The 17,340-nt window shown below is 41.9% G+C and overlaps 1 protein-coding gene across 4 annotated transcripts in view; it reads right to left on the bottom strand.

Annotated features, from left to right (window-relative positions):
- Positions 1 to 17,340, bottom strand: part of rai14 (retinoic acid induced 14) — a 201,415-nt gene that overhangs the window by 104,626 nt on the left and 79,449 nt on the right. For all 4 annotated transcript variants that reach the window (XM_055631960.1, XM_055632031.1, XM_055632023.1 and 1 more), the window contains exon 3: positions 7 to 137. In XM_055631960.1, coding sequence (XP_055487935.1) covers positions 7 to 137 — 131 coding nt within the window. The remainder of the gene's footprint in view (positions 1 to 6; positions 138 to 17,340) is intronic.

Here is a 17,340-nt window from a genome sequence, read left to right as displayed (position 1 = left end):
ACTTACGCAGACTTCCCATCGTTATCCAGCTTGACGGGACTGATCCCTTTTTTGCCCAAAAGAGCTGCCACTTTCTCTGTTTCGCCATGCTCCACAGCTTGCAGTAGTCGCTCATCATTTTTATTCCACTCATTAGCCTGCAATGCAGAAAGAGAAACCGAATGAGTACGGAGATATAGGATTCTGTGTTCAGGCACTTAAACTGCTCAGACACAAGCAATGCATTAAGCAGAAACCTAATGTGGAGAATCTGATGCACATCCACATCCATAGGTATTACATTTTCCCTCCCCGGTCCCAAACATCTGAAAAGGAAGCTGAATTAAAAGACCTTACAGTTGACACAAATATCTAGACAAAAGAATTTCAGATCTTGCAAAGCGTTCTCCATAACAACATTTAACTGCACTCGTCAGAGACCCATCAGTTTGCATATGCCGCACCACAAATGGCACTGAAAACTGCTGATATCAGCTGTTTAAGATACTGACTGGCTCTCTGCCCAACCAGGTCCTGTGGGAATCACATTGTGAATTTCCTCTTCCGAAGACAAAGGCTGATCAGTCTGTGATTTCCACATATTTTACGATTGTGATTTATTTCTTTTTCCGATTGTGAAATACTACTTCACATTTCGTAGTATATGCATTTTATATTATTCAATACTTTTATAGCAAAATTCCTGTTGTAATTAAATAATGCGATGAGTAGATGCTGCACCTAACTGTGCTTGTAATTTAGTTGAGATTTTTAAATGTTATCATATTTATGAGCATTATGTGACTATATTAAATCATTGTTCGCGGTGACCAAGGGTGGACCCGGCCAGCCACCCGTGGCCACTTGCAGTGCGAGGTCTAGTTCACCTCACCTCTTTTCCAGCTTTCTCTCCCCACTACAATCAGTCTGAAGAAGGGTCCTGACCTGAAACGTCAGCTATTCATGACCTCCATGGATGTTGCCTGGCCCGCTGAGTTACTTCAGCACTTTGTGCTATGTGGTACACAAAAATGCTGGAGAAACTCAGCGGGTGCAGCAGCATCTATGGAGCGAAGGAAATAGGCAACGTTTCGGGCCGAAACCCTTCTTCAGACTGATGGGGGGGGGGGGAGGGGAGGGGCGGGGAGAAAAAGGAAAAAGGAGGAGCCCGAGGGCTGAGGGAGAGCTGGGAAGGGGATGAGACAGCAAGGGCTAACAGAATTGGGAGAATTCAATGTTCATGCCACCAGGATGCAGACTCCCCAAGGTGCTGTTCCTCCAACTTGTGTTCTGTGCAAGATTTCACTATCTGCAATTCTTTGTGTCAACCTTCTAAGCTACGATGACAATGAAGGAAAGGGGCCAAGGTGACTACTCCGATCACTCAATGATCCCCAAGTAAAACAAAGACAAAAATAAATAGAGAAGAAACAAAGAACTGCAGATGCTGATTAACAAACAAAAGGACACAAAATACTGGAGTAACTCAACAGGGCAGACAGCATCTCTGGACACCTGACAGTTTAATTCGGGACCCTTCCTCAGATTTCAAGGCAAAAAAAAAAATAGGCTGCTGGAGGAACTCAGCAGGTCAGGCAGTATCTGGACAGATGACATCTTGGGACGGGAGTCTTCTTCAAATTGAAGAGCAAGAGTAAAATGCTAATTGGTTCTGGTCATATTATCTGATGTAGATTTGCACAAATCATAGCATATTAGGAACTATGACTTCTGGCCTTCGTGGAACTTTACACTATTGAGAAACATTGTGGTAGCGGTAGAATGAGGAAGAATATGTAATATCAGAAATATGAGTAGAAAAGATCAGAGATTAGCAATATGTGTTCTTTCCCACAACCCGATGAGTTGAGCTTCCAAACCAGCCCATGTCATTGTGTGGCCACATGGAACAGTAAAAGAAAATATAAAAACCATCACTCCAAGGAAGCATTCTTGAATCTTAATCACTGGCTTCAGAACAGAGAGAAAGTCAACCAGACTTTCCACCAAATATAAAATTTATAACATAAACTGCATGTGCTGGAAATCTAAATTGAAAATAGAAAAAAGTTTGGGAAATACTCTGCTGGTCAGACTACATCTGTGCTAAAATGTAGTTAACATTTCAGGTGAAAAACTCTGATGGAATTAGAAAAGATGCCCATTAAGCTGCAGAGAGGGTGGAGGAGGGGAAATATCACCAATTGGGTAAAAACGAGATGACCATGCCGATAAACTGTAAACAAGATTAACGAGTGAATGCTACCAGTTAGAGAGTCAGAACATAGGACAAAAAAGTAGGAGTTGCAAAACACAGAGCAGGCAGACGTGCCCAGCAAGTCAGGCTAGGAGTGTCCTCCACTTTGACCAAAAAGGAAAAACAAAAACGAGCCAAACCAGTATCACAGATGGATGACAGATAGAGGCAGAGAAATCAAGTTACCTGAAGTACTATAATTCTAAAAACTGACCAAGTGGTTGCAACGTGCCAGACCAGGAAATTGGGTGCTGTTGCTCAAGCTTGCATTGGGCCTCACTGTGTTAGTGCAAGAGTCAACAGGCCAATAGGACAGGTGGAAGTAGCACGTAAAATTCAAATGGCAGCAGTATGAAGTCCAAAGTCACCCATGCAGTCTGAATGTTGGTACTCCACAAAGCAGTAATTGAATCTACCTTTGTTTTTTTCCATGTAGAGAAGACTACATTGTGAGCACCAAATGCTGTGCACTATGTTGGAATAAGTGCAAGTGAATTACTGCTTCAGCTGGAAAGACTGTTTGTTTCCCTGGATGGTAGGAATGAAATAAATGAAAGGACAACTTTTTTCATTGCCTGCTGTCGCAAGGAAAAGTGTTATAATAAGGAGTTGGGTTAGAGGAAATGGAAAAAAACAGACCGGAGAGTCATGAAAGGAGCAGGAGGAATCCCAGGGATATCTGTGCAGAAAATCTCATGACTGGAGTGAATACGATGGAGATGGAAGAACAGAAAAGAGTCCTTACAGGCAATGTGAGAAGGGAGTAGCTGTGGGAGTCAATAGATTAGTGATGGATATTTAATTAGCCTAGTACCTGAAAGGGAGACAGAAAGATGCAGAAGAGAATCAGTCTTCAACCATTGGCAGCAAAAATCATGAGATTGTCAAGTCCTGCCTGAGCAAAAGAAACAGCACTAATGTGGGCATCATGGTAGCAGAAAAAGAGTTGAGGGACAGGCCTAGGTAAGACTGAAACAAAGACTATTCCACATATCACACAAAAAGATAGGAAAAGCTTCAGCACATGTGAGTGCCCGCAATCTACACTTTGATCTGGAGAGAGAGAGTGGAATTGAAGTTGTTCAATGTGACCATACAAATGAGTTCGTTTGTGGAGGGACACTCTGCTCAAAGAAGCAGGAGGTTCTCAGACTATTCTGATGATGCGGAATGGAGACGAAAAGGGATTGTACATATATGGTAAAGCCAAGCCTATGGGGATCATGGATTTCTAAACTTTTCAGGACTGAAAACCTAACACCATGGTGGGAAAGTGACTGGAAAGGATTCTGAAGAGTGGACCGACAGTGATTTATTAGGAATAGTCAGCATGGTTTTGTGCGTGGGAGATACCATTTAATGAATTTGATAGAGTTTTCTGAAAAAGTACCCAATAAATTTGATGAGAGCAGAGCAATAGACATAATCTATATGGACTTCAGCCAGACCTTTAATAATGTTAGATTGCACTGGAAGGTTACACCACATGGGATCCAAGGAGAACACACTACCTGGATTGAGAATTGGTTTTGGTTTCTGGACTGGAGGCATGACTAAATATGTGCCTCATGGATTGGTGCTGGGCTCATTTTTGTCTTTTTAATAATAAACTTTATTTTGTTCTCAAGGTCCAGACAAGGGACAACATTACATAAAAATACATTGCATATTAAAAAAAAATCATAAAATACATATAAAATCTTAGTATATCACATAAAAGCATCATAAATTATATATTAAAAAAAACACAAAACATGAATAAAAATCCAGAATAAAAAAAATGATCAATGTCCTACAACGAGACAGCGATATTAGTGTCTCCACAACTGGGATTCGTAGCCTGTAGTGCTAAACCTTACGTTTGACAAGGCCACAATAATTACATTTTTAGAGGCATTTATCCTGCAAATGAATTTATACATATGATTTCTTAGGATAGTGTAAATGATTGATGTAACACAGTTCACATGCACTAACCAATCTACAGATAGCTTCTAAAGTACTGACTCCTGCAACCACAAACATGTTACTAGCCCCTGTCCCACTGTACAAGGTAATCCATGAGTTCTCCCGGGTTTTCCCGATTCGAACTCGGAGAATGTCCGTAGCGGGTCCGTAGTTCATGGATGTCTCGTAGCGGCTCGTAATGCTAACGGTAGGTATAAAAAGTAAACTTTTCTTTTCATCACGAGTATATTTTTACTCGTGGACATGTTTTGCAATGAGGAAAAACCGTCACGAGTTACTGGATGTCCCGAGTACCTACCGTTAGCTTTTTCGAGCCACTACGAAACATCCCACGGACTCCTACGGACCCGCTACGGTCATTCTCCGAGTTCGAATCAGGGGAAAACACGGGAGAACTCGTAAATTACCTCATACAGTGGGACAGGGGCTTTAGCAGTATTCTCATGGCATCATTATAGGCAAGCTTTAGTCTCTGCAAACTTGTCTTTCCATAGTTCGACCACAGGTGTGCAGTGTAGAGTGGTGCGCAATATGCTCTAAACAGTGGCATCTTCGCCACATCTGTACACGCACCAAACTTACGCAAGAGAATATTCGCCCGTACATACAGCATACGTCGTTGCCTATAAATATCCTCATCATCTGTCATTTGTTCTGTGTAAAATGCCCAAGATATTTTACCTTATTACGGACACTAAGATTATTCAGAAAATTTAAAATCAGGAAATTTTAGACATTTATCCTCTTTGGTTCTACAGATCATAACAGCACTCTTACAAGCACTATAGTTAATATCATGTTCCACACCAGACACTGAACATATAGTAAGGAGCTGCTGGAGACCAGCACTAGATGGACTAAAGACCACAAGATCATCTGCATACATAATATGGTTCATTAAAATATTACCAATCACGCACCCAGTATTACAGGCTTTCAATTGTTTGGACAGATCATCAGTATAAAGATTAAAAAGGACTGGGGACAAAATTCCCCCTTGTCTAACACCATTGCTAACCCCAAATGGGGCTGAGACCCTATTGCCCCATTTTATTTACATAGTCTGGTGGGCATACCAATAAGCCAGAATTCTAACAATGTATTTAGGCACCTCTCTTTGACTCATTTTAACAAACAGCTTTCTGTGATTAACACGGTCAAAGGCTTTGGAACCATCAATAAAGCACAAAAGGATTGAAGTTTTTACCTCTATATTTGTTTACAATCTCCTTTAGGGCATGTATGCACAAGTCAGTGCCATGTTTAGCTTTAAAACAAAACTGGTTATCTATGCAGTTAACAAACTCATTTACTCTATCCAGCAGAACTATTTCTAAGACTTTTGACAATATGCTGGCTAAAACTATGGGTCTGTAATTATTTAGGCTGCCTTCTTTACCAGCTGTGTTCTTATTGCAGAGGCAGCGAAGAAGGCAAATGGTATGTCAGCATTTATAGCAAAAGGATGTGAGTATAGGAGCAGGGAGGTTCTAATGCAGTTGTACAGGGTCTTGGTGAGACCACACCTGGAGTATTGCGTACAGTTTTGGTCTTCTAATCTGAGGAAAGACATTCGTGCCATAGAGGGAGTACAGAGAAGGTTCACCAGACTGATTCCTGGGGTGTCAGGACTTTCATATGAAGAAAGACTGGATAGACTCGGCTTGTACTCGCTAGAATTTAGACGATTGAGAGGGGATCTTATAGAAACTTATAAAATTCTTAAGGGGTTGGACAGGCTAGATGCAGGAAGATTGTTCCCGATGTTGGGGAAGTCCAGAACAAGGGGTCACAGTTTAAGGATAAGGGGGAAATCTTTTAGGACCGAGATGAGGAAAAACATTTTTCACACAGAGAGTGGTGAATCTGTGGAATTCTCTGCCACAGAAGGTAGTTGAGGCCAGTTCATTGGCTATGTTTAAGAGGGAGTTAGATGTGGCCTTTGTGGCTAAAGGTATCAGGGGGTATGGAAAGAAGGCAGGTACAGGAAACTGAGTTGGATGATCAGCCATGATCATATTGAATGGCGGTGCAGGCTCGAAGGGCCGAATGGCCTACTCCTGCACCTAATTTCTATGTTTCTATGACCTGCACCAAAATATGACCCAAGCCACTTGCTTTGTTGTTGGACAGCTTGTTCATGGCATGATACACCTCATGTGACATAATCACCATTGAGTCATTACTCTCAATATTGTCCACCCTATACAAATCACCTTGGACACAGTTGAATAAAGCACTATAATGTTGTGGCCATAACTCCGCGATATTAGCTGTTCCGGAGATTCCATCTACAATACATGGTAGAGATGTTTTGCAACTGTTAAGAGCTCTCACTTCCTTCCAAAAATAAGTAGTATTGTTACTTAGCAGCTTCTTAGCCATGGAATCAGCCCTCATAGCTTGTTAATATTTACAGATGAAGTGAACAGCATACTTATATCTTACATTAGTGAGCTTCTTGTACTCAAACACAGGCCCCTGTCTGGGTCTACCTGCCATAGCCCATGATTTGGTGGCTTCACGGGCTTCAGTATGATACTCAGCTACATTCTTATTCCAGCCAGGTCTGATGTTATGTGTCTTATTTTTATGCTTGCAGTAGGTCTTGCTGCCTACATATAAAGCGCTTACTATATCATTATACATGGAGCCGATATCTCTCCTATGCTTCATATCCTTACAATTAACATTACTACATATTATTGCATCTTTCGGTAGATGAATATTGCTTAAGGATTTATCTGTATGGGCATAATTGGCTAGGATGTCTTCCTTTGTGAGGGTTGACTAGTCCAGTTTTTCTGTATTAAAGCTATTTCTATCTCTGGATACCACAGGTAGGTGTTCAACATTTATTGTCATAGCAACAGTCAGTCTGTTATCTATTGCAACGTTTTGGATGAGAATGTACAAGGCATGATTAGAAAGTTTGCAGATGACATTAAAACAGGTGGTATCATACACAGCGAAAATGATTATCAAGAATTACAGCAGGATCTAGGTCAGCTGGATGTGGGCTATGGAATGGCTAGCTCATGATTTTTACAGTGAACCTTAGCGTCCTGTGGAGTGTTGTAGAGCAAACGGATTTAGGAACACAAGTACTGTACATAGTTCTCTGAAAGTGATGTCATGGGTAGATAAGGTACTGAAGGAGGTTTTGACATGCTGGCCTTCATCAATCAGGGAATTGAGTATTAAAGTTGAAATGTAATGTTAAAGGTGTAAAAGAAGTTGGTGAGGAGACACATTTGGAATATTGTGTTCAGTTCTGGTCATTCAGCTATAGGAGGGATATCATTAAGCTGGAAAGGTGCATAGAGATAATTTGCATGGATGTTGCCAGGACTCAAGCGTCTGAGCTACACTGAGATGTTGGGCAGGCTAGGACTTTATTCCTTGGAACGAATGAGGCTAAGGGGTGATCGCAAACGAGGTGCATATAACCATGAGGGGGAAGCAACTATAGCACACTCCTTCGTCTCATGTATAAAACTTCATAAATTTTGGAAATAAATCCTTGAAATCTTCTCAAAACTATTTAAAATAAAATTGGACCCTAACACAGAATTGATTATTTTCAGAACAATGGAAGCTTGCTCTGAGCTAACTTTATTTCAAATTTGTTTCCTTAACTATGGCTTGATAACGGCAAAAAAACTTATAATCAAATTTTGGGAAAAAAGCATCCACCCCAACGCTTAAAATGTAGATCACAAGCATGTTTGAAATGTTACATCTCGAAGATATGAGATTTGGCTTAGCAGGAAAATCGGAACAATTCTTAAAAATATGGTCTCCTTTCATCGATTTATTACGAGTATGGTGCAACATAACTCGGGAAATTAACCGTTTCAGAACTGGGTGAGGGGTGTGGAAAGACATGAAGTAGGTATATTCCTTTTCTTTTCTGTTCTGTTTTTTTTTCCCCTTTTTTTTCTATTTCTTTTTTTGCTCTTCCTTTCTGGTCTTCTCTTTTTTTCTACATCTTTATGAGCTCTTTCTCTCCATCTATCCACAAACTACCAATTGTTAACTTCTGGGGCCTACACATCACTACTTTCCCTAATCTCTTCTTTTTTCTTTTTTTTGTTGCGTCTATTATTTTTCTATTGTTAAATTTAAAACAAGAAGTTGTACACGAAATGTATTATTTTATATGCCATGGTTTATACGACTGTACATTGCTTCTAATAAAAATATAAAAAAATAAAATAAAATAACCATGAGGGGAATAGATTATGCATTCACCCAGAATCTTTTATTCCCCCCCCCACCACGGTGGGCGAATCATGAACTAGAGTGCATAGGTTTAAAGAGAGATGCGCAAGATTTAATAGGAATCTGTGGGATGTTTTTAAGTGGGAATATAGATCATGTACCTCAGGCTGGTACAATTGCATTTAAAAGATATTTGGACAGGTTAATGGACAGGACACATTTTGGGGGATATGGGCCAGGCATGGACAGATGGGACAAGCTTGGCATCTTGGTCAGCATGGATGAGATGGCCGAAGGACCAGTTTCTGTGCTATATGACTCGGGATACAAAATATAAAAAGGCATAAGCAGCAAAATGAAATTCTGCAACAAATGTGAACATCAGACTACTTTTTAACACAATTTCTCATAGCTCTATTTTGAAATGTAATTTTCTTGCCCATATTTTGGTGCAAAAATTTGAGAATATTTTAACAATAGCTTCCAATCGTGGTCTCCCCCTGTAATTCAAGCTGAAAGCATGCATGCACAACCTATGACACCCCACATTATTCTAAGATTACATGAGCAGTCTTTGAGACAAAGACCTAGGGTTGCCAAACCCCATAGAAATATACCACAGAAGTATTCAGACATAATTACTTTGCATGAAAATACATTACATAAAAGAAAACTGTAGTTCTATTTTTATTACAACAAATAGTTTTCAAATGAGACTAACAACTAGTTACTTAAAAAAAATATGGCATTATCTGCAGAAGAATTGCTGGGCCAAAGTACTCGTGTCTCCCATCTCTTTGAATTGGTCCAATTATATTTTTCAGTACATATATCAAGCAGGCCAACATTTGGTTAAATGTTTCATCCAGAAAAATGATGCAATCACCAATGTACCACTTCCCCGGTATTGTACTTGGAAAGGTAGCTTAGAATGCATGTTCAAGGAACTTGATCAAACTTGAAGCTGAGAATGCTATCAACTAGCCAAGTTGGCACAGAGAAGAGAAAGGGATTATTTTTCAAATGAACAGCTATTTATAGTATCTGGGAGCATTAATACTATATTTGGATGTTTGCAGCTTTTACCTGGACCTTCGAGCTGTGCATGGTCACTGTGACTGAAAATAATAATCTATAAAAGTACAGCCTATCTGTAATCATGCAATAATTTCTCTAGTCTTAAAACATGGCATTGCAAATATTTTAGCTAGCGGATTTAAAATTATAATTCAACATGAAATGAAATATATGCATGGTGCAATATAGAAACATAGAAAATAGGTGCAGGAGGAGGCCATTCGACTCTTCGAGCCAGCACCGCCATTCATTGTGATCATGGCTGATCGTCTCCTATTAATAACCCGTGTCTGCCTTCTTCCCATATATCTTGACACCACTAGCCCCTAGAGCTCTATCTAACTCTCTCTTAAATCTATCCAGTGACTTGGCCTCCACTGCCCTCTGTGACAGGGAATTCCATAAATTTACAACTCTCTGGGTGAAAACGTTTTTTCTCACCTCAGTCTTAAATGACCTCCCCTTTATTCTAAGACTGTGGCCCCTGGTTCTGGACTCGCACAACATTGGGAACATTTTTCGGATCGGAAGTGGCGGCGCTGCCTTGCAGCTGCGGCTCGCCTGCAGTCCGTTTGTCTTTTCTTTTTTTGTTTTCATTTGTCCCGTTGTTGCAGTTTATTTCGGTTTATTTAGTTGTGTGTGTGGGGGGTGGGTGTGGTATGATTTTTCGCTATTCCTTCGGGGGGGGGGGGGGGGGGGGGGGGGATGCGACCTTTCCTGCCGTATCCCCGTCTCCGTGTCCGTCTGCGCTGAGGCCTATCGCGGAGCTGGCGGCCTCCAACTGTGACCGACCTCGAGGCTGCGGAGGCAGAGCCAGACTTACCAACACGAGGCTGGCCGACCGGGGCTGTGCTTGCGGGGCAACCCAACTTTGGAGCCTCAGAGGCTCGGCCGCGGGTCAGTGGACAACATCATCGGGAGCTCGCAGGTGGTGACCTGTTTTTCCGGAGCTCCTGCAACTACATCTTCGTCCGCTGGACTGGAGGGCGACAGCTTCGGCAGCTTCGACCGCCCTAGGCCGCAAAGTTTGAACCGGCCCGTTTGCGGAGCACGGATTCAGCCGCGGGACTTACCTACCATCACCCGGCAGGGTCACAACATCGGAGGCCTGGATTACCTCAGCGCAGAGGGAGAGCAAGGAGGGAAGAGACAATGACTTTGGGACTTTAAACTGTGTTGAGTGTTTGTTATTTATTCTATGTTGTGACTGCAGGCTAAACCATTTTGTTGCACTGAAAAGTGCAATGACAATAAATTGAATCCAATCCAATCTTTCCTGCATCTAGCTTGTCCAGTCCTTTTATAATTTTATATGTTTCTATTTGATCCCCCTCATCCTTCTAAATTCCAGTGAATACAAGCCCACTCTTTCCAATCTTTTGTCATATGACAGCCCCGCCATCCTGGGGATGAACCTCGTGAACCTACGCTGCACTGCCTCAATAACAAGGATGTCCTTCCTCAAATTAGGAGACCAAAACTGCACACAATGCTCCAGATGTGATCTCACCAGGGCCCTGTACAACTGCAGAAGGACTTCTTTGCTCCTGTACTCAAATCCTCCCATTATGAAGGCCAACATGCCATTAGCTTTCTTCACTGCCTGCTGTACCTGCATGTTTTCTTTCAGTGACTGGTGTTGAAGGACTGGTGCGCAGTAGTCAATTTACTGCACTAGTTATCCAAATGTCTCAATTAACAATCAGAGAGTGTAGAGAATCGGGGAATTGCAGATGTTTCTTTACAAAAAAAAGACAAAGTGCTGGAGTACCTCCACAGGGCAGGCTGATGTTTCATGAGATAAGTTATTGACCAAGATTTAAATGTTAAAATAAGATACAATAAAATAGCATGATCAGAATCTGGACTTTCCCTTCTTTGAGAAAGAATTAAAAATTCAGAACCCCCAGACATGGCATAGTTTGAAACTCAGTGATCTACTGAGCAGCAGTAATCCTTGCCCTACTATATTGTTATAAGATATGGTCTGCCTGTAGTAGACATTCTAAAGAAAAAATAGGATCAACCCTGTTTACACAAAATTATTCTAATTCAGTGGAAAGATGACCAAATCAATATGTGTACTCTTCCAGCCAATCACCCCCAGTATTGTGGACCATGTTACTTTGGCAGTTATAATGGGCTAGCCAGAATGTTCACTTTCCTCCACCCATAATTAGGCATATAATTCAGCATTGTTTGACACAAATTTGCTGTAGAATGTTAATTAAGTGCTTGATTTTTTTTTTGCATCAATTATTGTATTGTAGTTTAACTGCAAAATCAAGGCCATTGGAAGACAGAGTGAGGGACTACTCAAGACGAGTTGAAAAAAATATATCAAGGTCGTGTTGACTCGCCGAAGTAAAAGACCTCCTACGACCTCCCACCACTATGTCCACGACCTCCTACGACTATGTCTACGACCTCCTACGACTATGTCTATGACCTCCTACGACCTCCCTTGACCTCAGTCTTCCACACCTAAGACCAACTACGACTAGCTACGAGTAGAAATGATCACATGATAAAATGATGTCATGTTTGCATTTTTTTTTCTTGGGCTAGTTACCGACCTACCGACCTGCGATTAGCATCACGACCTACTACGACCTACCTACGAGTAAAAAGTGTCCATTTTTTCCATGCCAACCTTTTTTAAACTAGTGGACATTTTTTATCAGGCTGGAAAAAACGCAACGACCTACTTGAGGTCACGAGTACGCGGAGACCACTCACGAGCATGAGGAAGAGTGACCTACGATCTCCTGGCGACCATACTGCAAGTACGAGTCAAGGGCAAACTCGGCAGAGGTCGCCAATTAGGTTGTGAAAGTGGGACAGGGGCTTTAGAGAGCAGAGTGATATTGACATGTTGGTGAAATGGGCAGGATTTAATCCAAACAAATCCAAGATGAATTTTGGGAGTGTTTATGAGGCTGGGTCATACACCATGAATGGTAGGGTCTTAGGGCTTATTCTGAAACAGATGAACAGAGTAAAAATCCACAGATAATTGAAGGGCAGCTAATGTGATTAGGAAGGCATTTGGGGTACTGGCCTTCATTTGTTTGGTTATTAAATACAGAGGCAGGGAAGTTATGCACCAACATAATATCTTGGTAGGGCATCAGATGGAGTCTTGCATGCAGTTCAGGTTACATTTTTATAGCAAGGATATAATAGCGCTGGAGAGCATGCATATTCACTGAGATGTTGCCTTGGATGAAGCAGTTCAGTTAGAAGGAGAGATTGAAGAAGCAGAGTTTGTTTCCCTGGAGTGGAGGAGGTTAAGTTAGAAGGGGTTAAGAAGGGACTGAGGTACATAACGCAAGATATGTATAAAATCATGAGAAAAAAAGATCGGGTAGATGCACAGAGTCTCCTGCCCAGAGTAGGGGATCCAGAGGACATAGGTTCAAGGTGAAGTGGAAAGGTTTAATAAGAATCTGAGGGGTAACGTTTTCACACAAAGAGTGGTGGGTGTATGGAACAAGCTGCCAGATGAGGTAGTTGAGGCTGGGACTATCCCAACAGTTAGACAGGTACATGGATAGGACAGGTTTGGAGGGATCTGGATCAAGCGCAAGCTGGTGGGACTAGTGTAGCTGGGACGAGTGTAGCCTGGACATGTTGGCCAGCGTGGGGAAGTTGGGCCGAAGAGCCAGTTTCCACACTATCATTCTATGACTCTATGGTATGGACCTCTGTACAGCAGCTGACAATTTAGAAATAAATTTTCATAAAACTCCAGCAAGTCACTGTTTATTACTTATATGTCGAGTTACAATTTACAATGATGTTCAAGGGGAGGCTGTAGTCCTGACACAAGAGTGCCAGATCAGCCATCTCCTCCCGCTAGGCCTTCTCGTCGTTGTCTGAGATCAGGCCCACCACCACAGTGTCATCAGCAAACTTGATTATTGAGTTGGAGTTGAACCTTGCCACACAGTCATGTGTGTACAGGGAGTACAATAGGGGGCTGAGGACGCAACCCTGGGACGATCCTGTGCTCAGGGTGAGGGACTTCGATGTATTCCCTCTCATCTTGACTACTTTATATCATATACTAGTCTAAGTGGGACCCGTTGGGTCCCATGTTCACACGGGAGGGCTGGTCCCCCGACGCAATATTCCACTTCTCCACCAATTCCAATATTAGTGGCCAGTGGGGGGGCTTTCTGGAATGCTGTTATGGGTTCTTGGGGTGGCAGCTCAGGCCCTCAAGCCTGATCTGCTGGCATCACACTCACGGCTGGTGGGCTGGCAGTTGACTCATGACTATTCCTTGAAATTCCATTTAAAGCAGGGTGCAAGTCCACCAAATTCAAATCCATGTTCCTACCATTTCAAGCAGGGTGCAAGTCCACCAAATTCAAATCCATGTTCCTACCATTTCAAGCAGGGTTCAAGGCCACCAAATTCAAGTGCAGTTTCTTACCACTATGAGCAGGGTGCAAGGCCACCGAATTCAAGTGCAGTGTCCAACCACTTCAAGCAGGGTGCAAGGCCACCGAATTTGTGCAGTTTCATACTACTTCAAGCTGGATCCAAGGCCACCAAATACAAGTGCAGTTTCATACCACTTTCAGCAGGGTCCAAGGCCACCAAATTCAAATGCAGCTTCATACCATTTCATGCAGGGTGAAACCACCATAAAACCACACATAACACCAAACTCACAGTTCAGTAGACATTCAGTGTGTTCAGTTGATTCACAGCTCAGACAGTCATGACCTCTCCCTCCCCCATCATGCAGAGACTGAGCCACACCCACACTTCCGGGTTTTATAACCCCTCCCCCTCCCACCGGAAAAGGTGTGGCTTTCAAGGCGTGATTGACAGGAGAGAGATTCTCAACATTTTTTAAACACTAATAACACTTTTATTTTTCATTGATGGGAAGTATTCTCTGCACCTGCTCAGCGGAGGGGGGACTGAGTAAGATGGCCAAAAATCACAGCTGTAAGTGTAGCATTTTATCTAAAATCAATATACATTGCAAACAGGAAGTAAGTGCATTTGCAGTAGTGCCTTTTAACTTCAAGCTAAATCACTCAAGCCATCATTTGCAGTAAGTAGTGACTTTCAACCTCAAGCCAAAGCACCCAAGCCATCATTTGCAGGAAGTCAGAGAGACGTGACCCTTGGCTTCATCCATCTTGCAGAGACTGTGAGGCACACCACTTCCTGGTTTTATAGTCCCTCCCCCTCCCTCCAGCAGGGGCAGCAGAGAAATGGTGATTTTTTTTAAACTTCAAGCCAAAGCTCCCAAGCCACCATTTGCAGTAAGAAGTGCCTTTCAACTTCAAGCCAAATCCACCACCACCATTTCCAGTAAGTAGTGCCTTTCAACTTCAAGCCAAACACCCAAGCCACCATTTGCAGTAAGTAATGCCTTTCAATTTCAAGCCAAAGCACCCAAGCCACCATTTGCAGTAAGTAGTGCCTTTCAACTTCAAGCAAAACACCCAAGCCACCATTTGCAGTAAGTAGTGCCTTTCAACTTCAAGCCAAAGCTCCCAAGCCACCATTTGCAGTAAGTAGTGCCCTTCAACTTCAAGCCAAAGCATCCAAACAACCATTTGCAGGCAGTGCCTTTTTACTTCAAACAAACCATATTTTCATTTTCAAACCACATTAAGGGTACTCACAGTTGTGTAGACATTTGTTCAGTGTTATTCAGAGCTCAGAGAGACGTGACCCTTGGCTTCATCCATCTTGCAGAGAGTGAGTGAGGCACACCACTTCCTGGTTTTATAGTCCCTCCCCCTCCCTCCAGCAGGTGCAGCAGAGAGAATGGTGATTTTTTAAAACTTCAAGCCAAAGCTCCCAAGCCACCATTTGCAGTAAGTAGTGCATTTTGAACTTTAAACCAAAGCTCCCAAGCCACCATTTGCAGTAAATAGTGCATTTCAACTTCAAGCCAAAGCACCCAAGCCACCATTTGCAGTAAGTAGTGCCTTTCAACTTCATGCCACCATTTGCAGTAAGTAGTGCCTTTCAACTTCAAGCCAAAGCATCCAAACAACCATTTGCAGGCAGTGCCTTTTTACTTCAAACAAACCATATTTTCATTTTCAAACCACATTAAGGGTACTCACAGTTGTGTAGACATTTGTTCAGTGTTATTCAGAGCTCAGAGAGACATGACCCTTGGCTTCATCCATCTTGCAGAGAGTGAGTGAGGCACACCACTTCCTGGTTTTATAGTCCCTCCCCCTCCTTCCAGCAGGGGCAGCAGAGAGAATGGTGATTTTTTAAAAAAACATTAATATCTCTCTGATTTTTCATCGATGGGAAAAATCCTCCGCACCCGTAAGGCGGAGGGGGGCTCTGGGCGAGGTGGCCAAAAATGACGGCCGTAGGTGGTGGCGTTCTGTCGGAAATCGCAGCACAGTAGGCCAAAAGCGGTCAAGATCAAGATCAGATTTAGTAATAGATATAAATGTCCGTAAATGTAGATGCGTTGATTAGTAAGTGGAAAATGGGAGTCCAAACAAAATGAGAATAGTGTAGGAAAGAACTGCAGATGCTGGTTTAAATTGAAGAAAGACACAAAATGCTGGAGTAACTCAGCAGAACAGGCAGTATCTCTGGAGAGGAATGGGTGACATTTCAGGTGCTTGGGTTTGTAACTGGAAACAAACACTGGGTAGCATGGTGGCACAGCGGTAAAGTTGCTATCACACAGCACCAGACACCCAGGTTCGATCCTGACTATGGGTGCTGTCTGTATGGAGTTTGTACGTTCTCCACGTGACCGCGTGGGATTTCTCCGAGATCTTCAGTTTCCTCCCACACTCCAAAGACGTACAGGTTTGTATGGTAATTGGCTTGGTGTATGTGTAAATTGTAAAATGTTAATTCAAGGTCTTTTATTGTCACGTGTACCAATTAAGATACATTGACATTTGATTTACCATTGGATTTGATAATTGGCTTGGTATAAATGTAAATTGTCCCTAGTGTGTATAGGATAGGGTTAATGTGCGAGGATCGCTGATCGGCGCGAACTCGTTGGGCCGAAGGACCTGTTTCCACGCTGAATCTCTAATCTAAACTCATTTGCACAATAACAATTGTTTTCAAATGACCGGTAAATAGACTATGATTTCACTTTAAAGATTCCTTTAAAAGTGTGATATCTCAGGTATTGATTGTGCGATGTTTGACAGAAACCATAGCGCTAAAATAAAACTGATTTCGTGTTCTGGTGTTGTTGTTTTATGAAGAAGTATTTCAAAACATGGTTATCAGTTATTAAGATCTGCCTTCAAGGTCTTGTTCACAAAGGTGCACCTATGCTTCAAAATTTAGTTAACTCATCCGTCATATTCCTTTACCTTCAAACTTCAACATATTTGTACCGAGAATGCACTGTTTCACTGAGCCATTTACTCTCATTTTTAATTAAAAATTGTTTCTGAATTTCACTCTTTTCACCATTTTCTACCCAAAACTTACACGAACAAGTAACATCAAAAGCGTAAAATCTGATTGTTGCATTGGTCGAACAACCTACGGTTACATTGACATTGACAAAATGTAAAGTAAATACATTTTAAATTCTGGAAATTTCAGGAGAGGATTTTCAACCAAAAAATAAATATTTCAGATGCACTAGAAATCAACCTCAACATTTCATCGTCTTTTCAGGATTGTGGCGTTTTTATTTAAATCCCAAAATCCATCTAGATTTTTAAACTTTATTTTACAAACCATAAGAAATCCAAGAACATAAGACCCAATTAGTAATGCAATTTGGAACCAGAGGTAAGTTTTAAAATAGAACTTTCATTGTACATGCACTTCCTCGTACTTGTGCAAGTGAC

Source organism: Leucoraja erinacea, chromosome 1, assembly GCF_028641065.1.
Source record: "Leucoraja erinacea ecotype New England chromosome 1, Leri_hhj_1, whole genome shotgun sequence".
NCBI lineage: Eukaryota > Metazoa > Chordata > Chondrichthyes > Rajiformes > Rajidae > Leucoraja > Leucoraja erinaceus.
The sequence above is the reverse complement of the archived record's forward strand: the minus strand, read 5'-3'. Positions and strand labels throughout refer to the sequence as shown.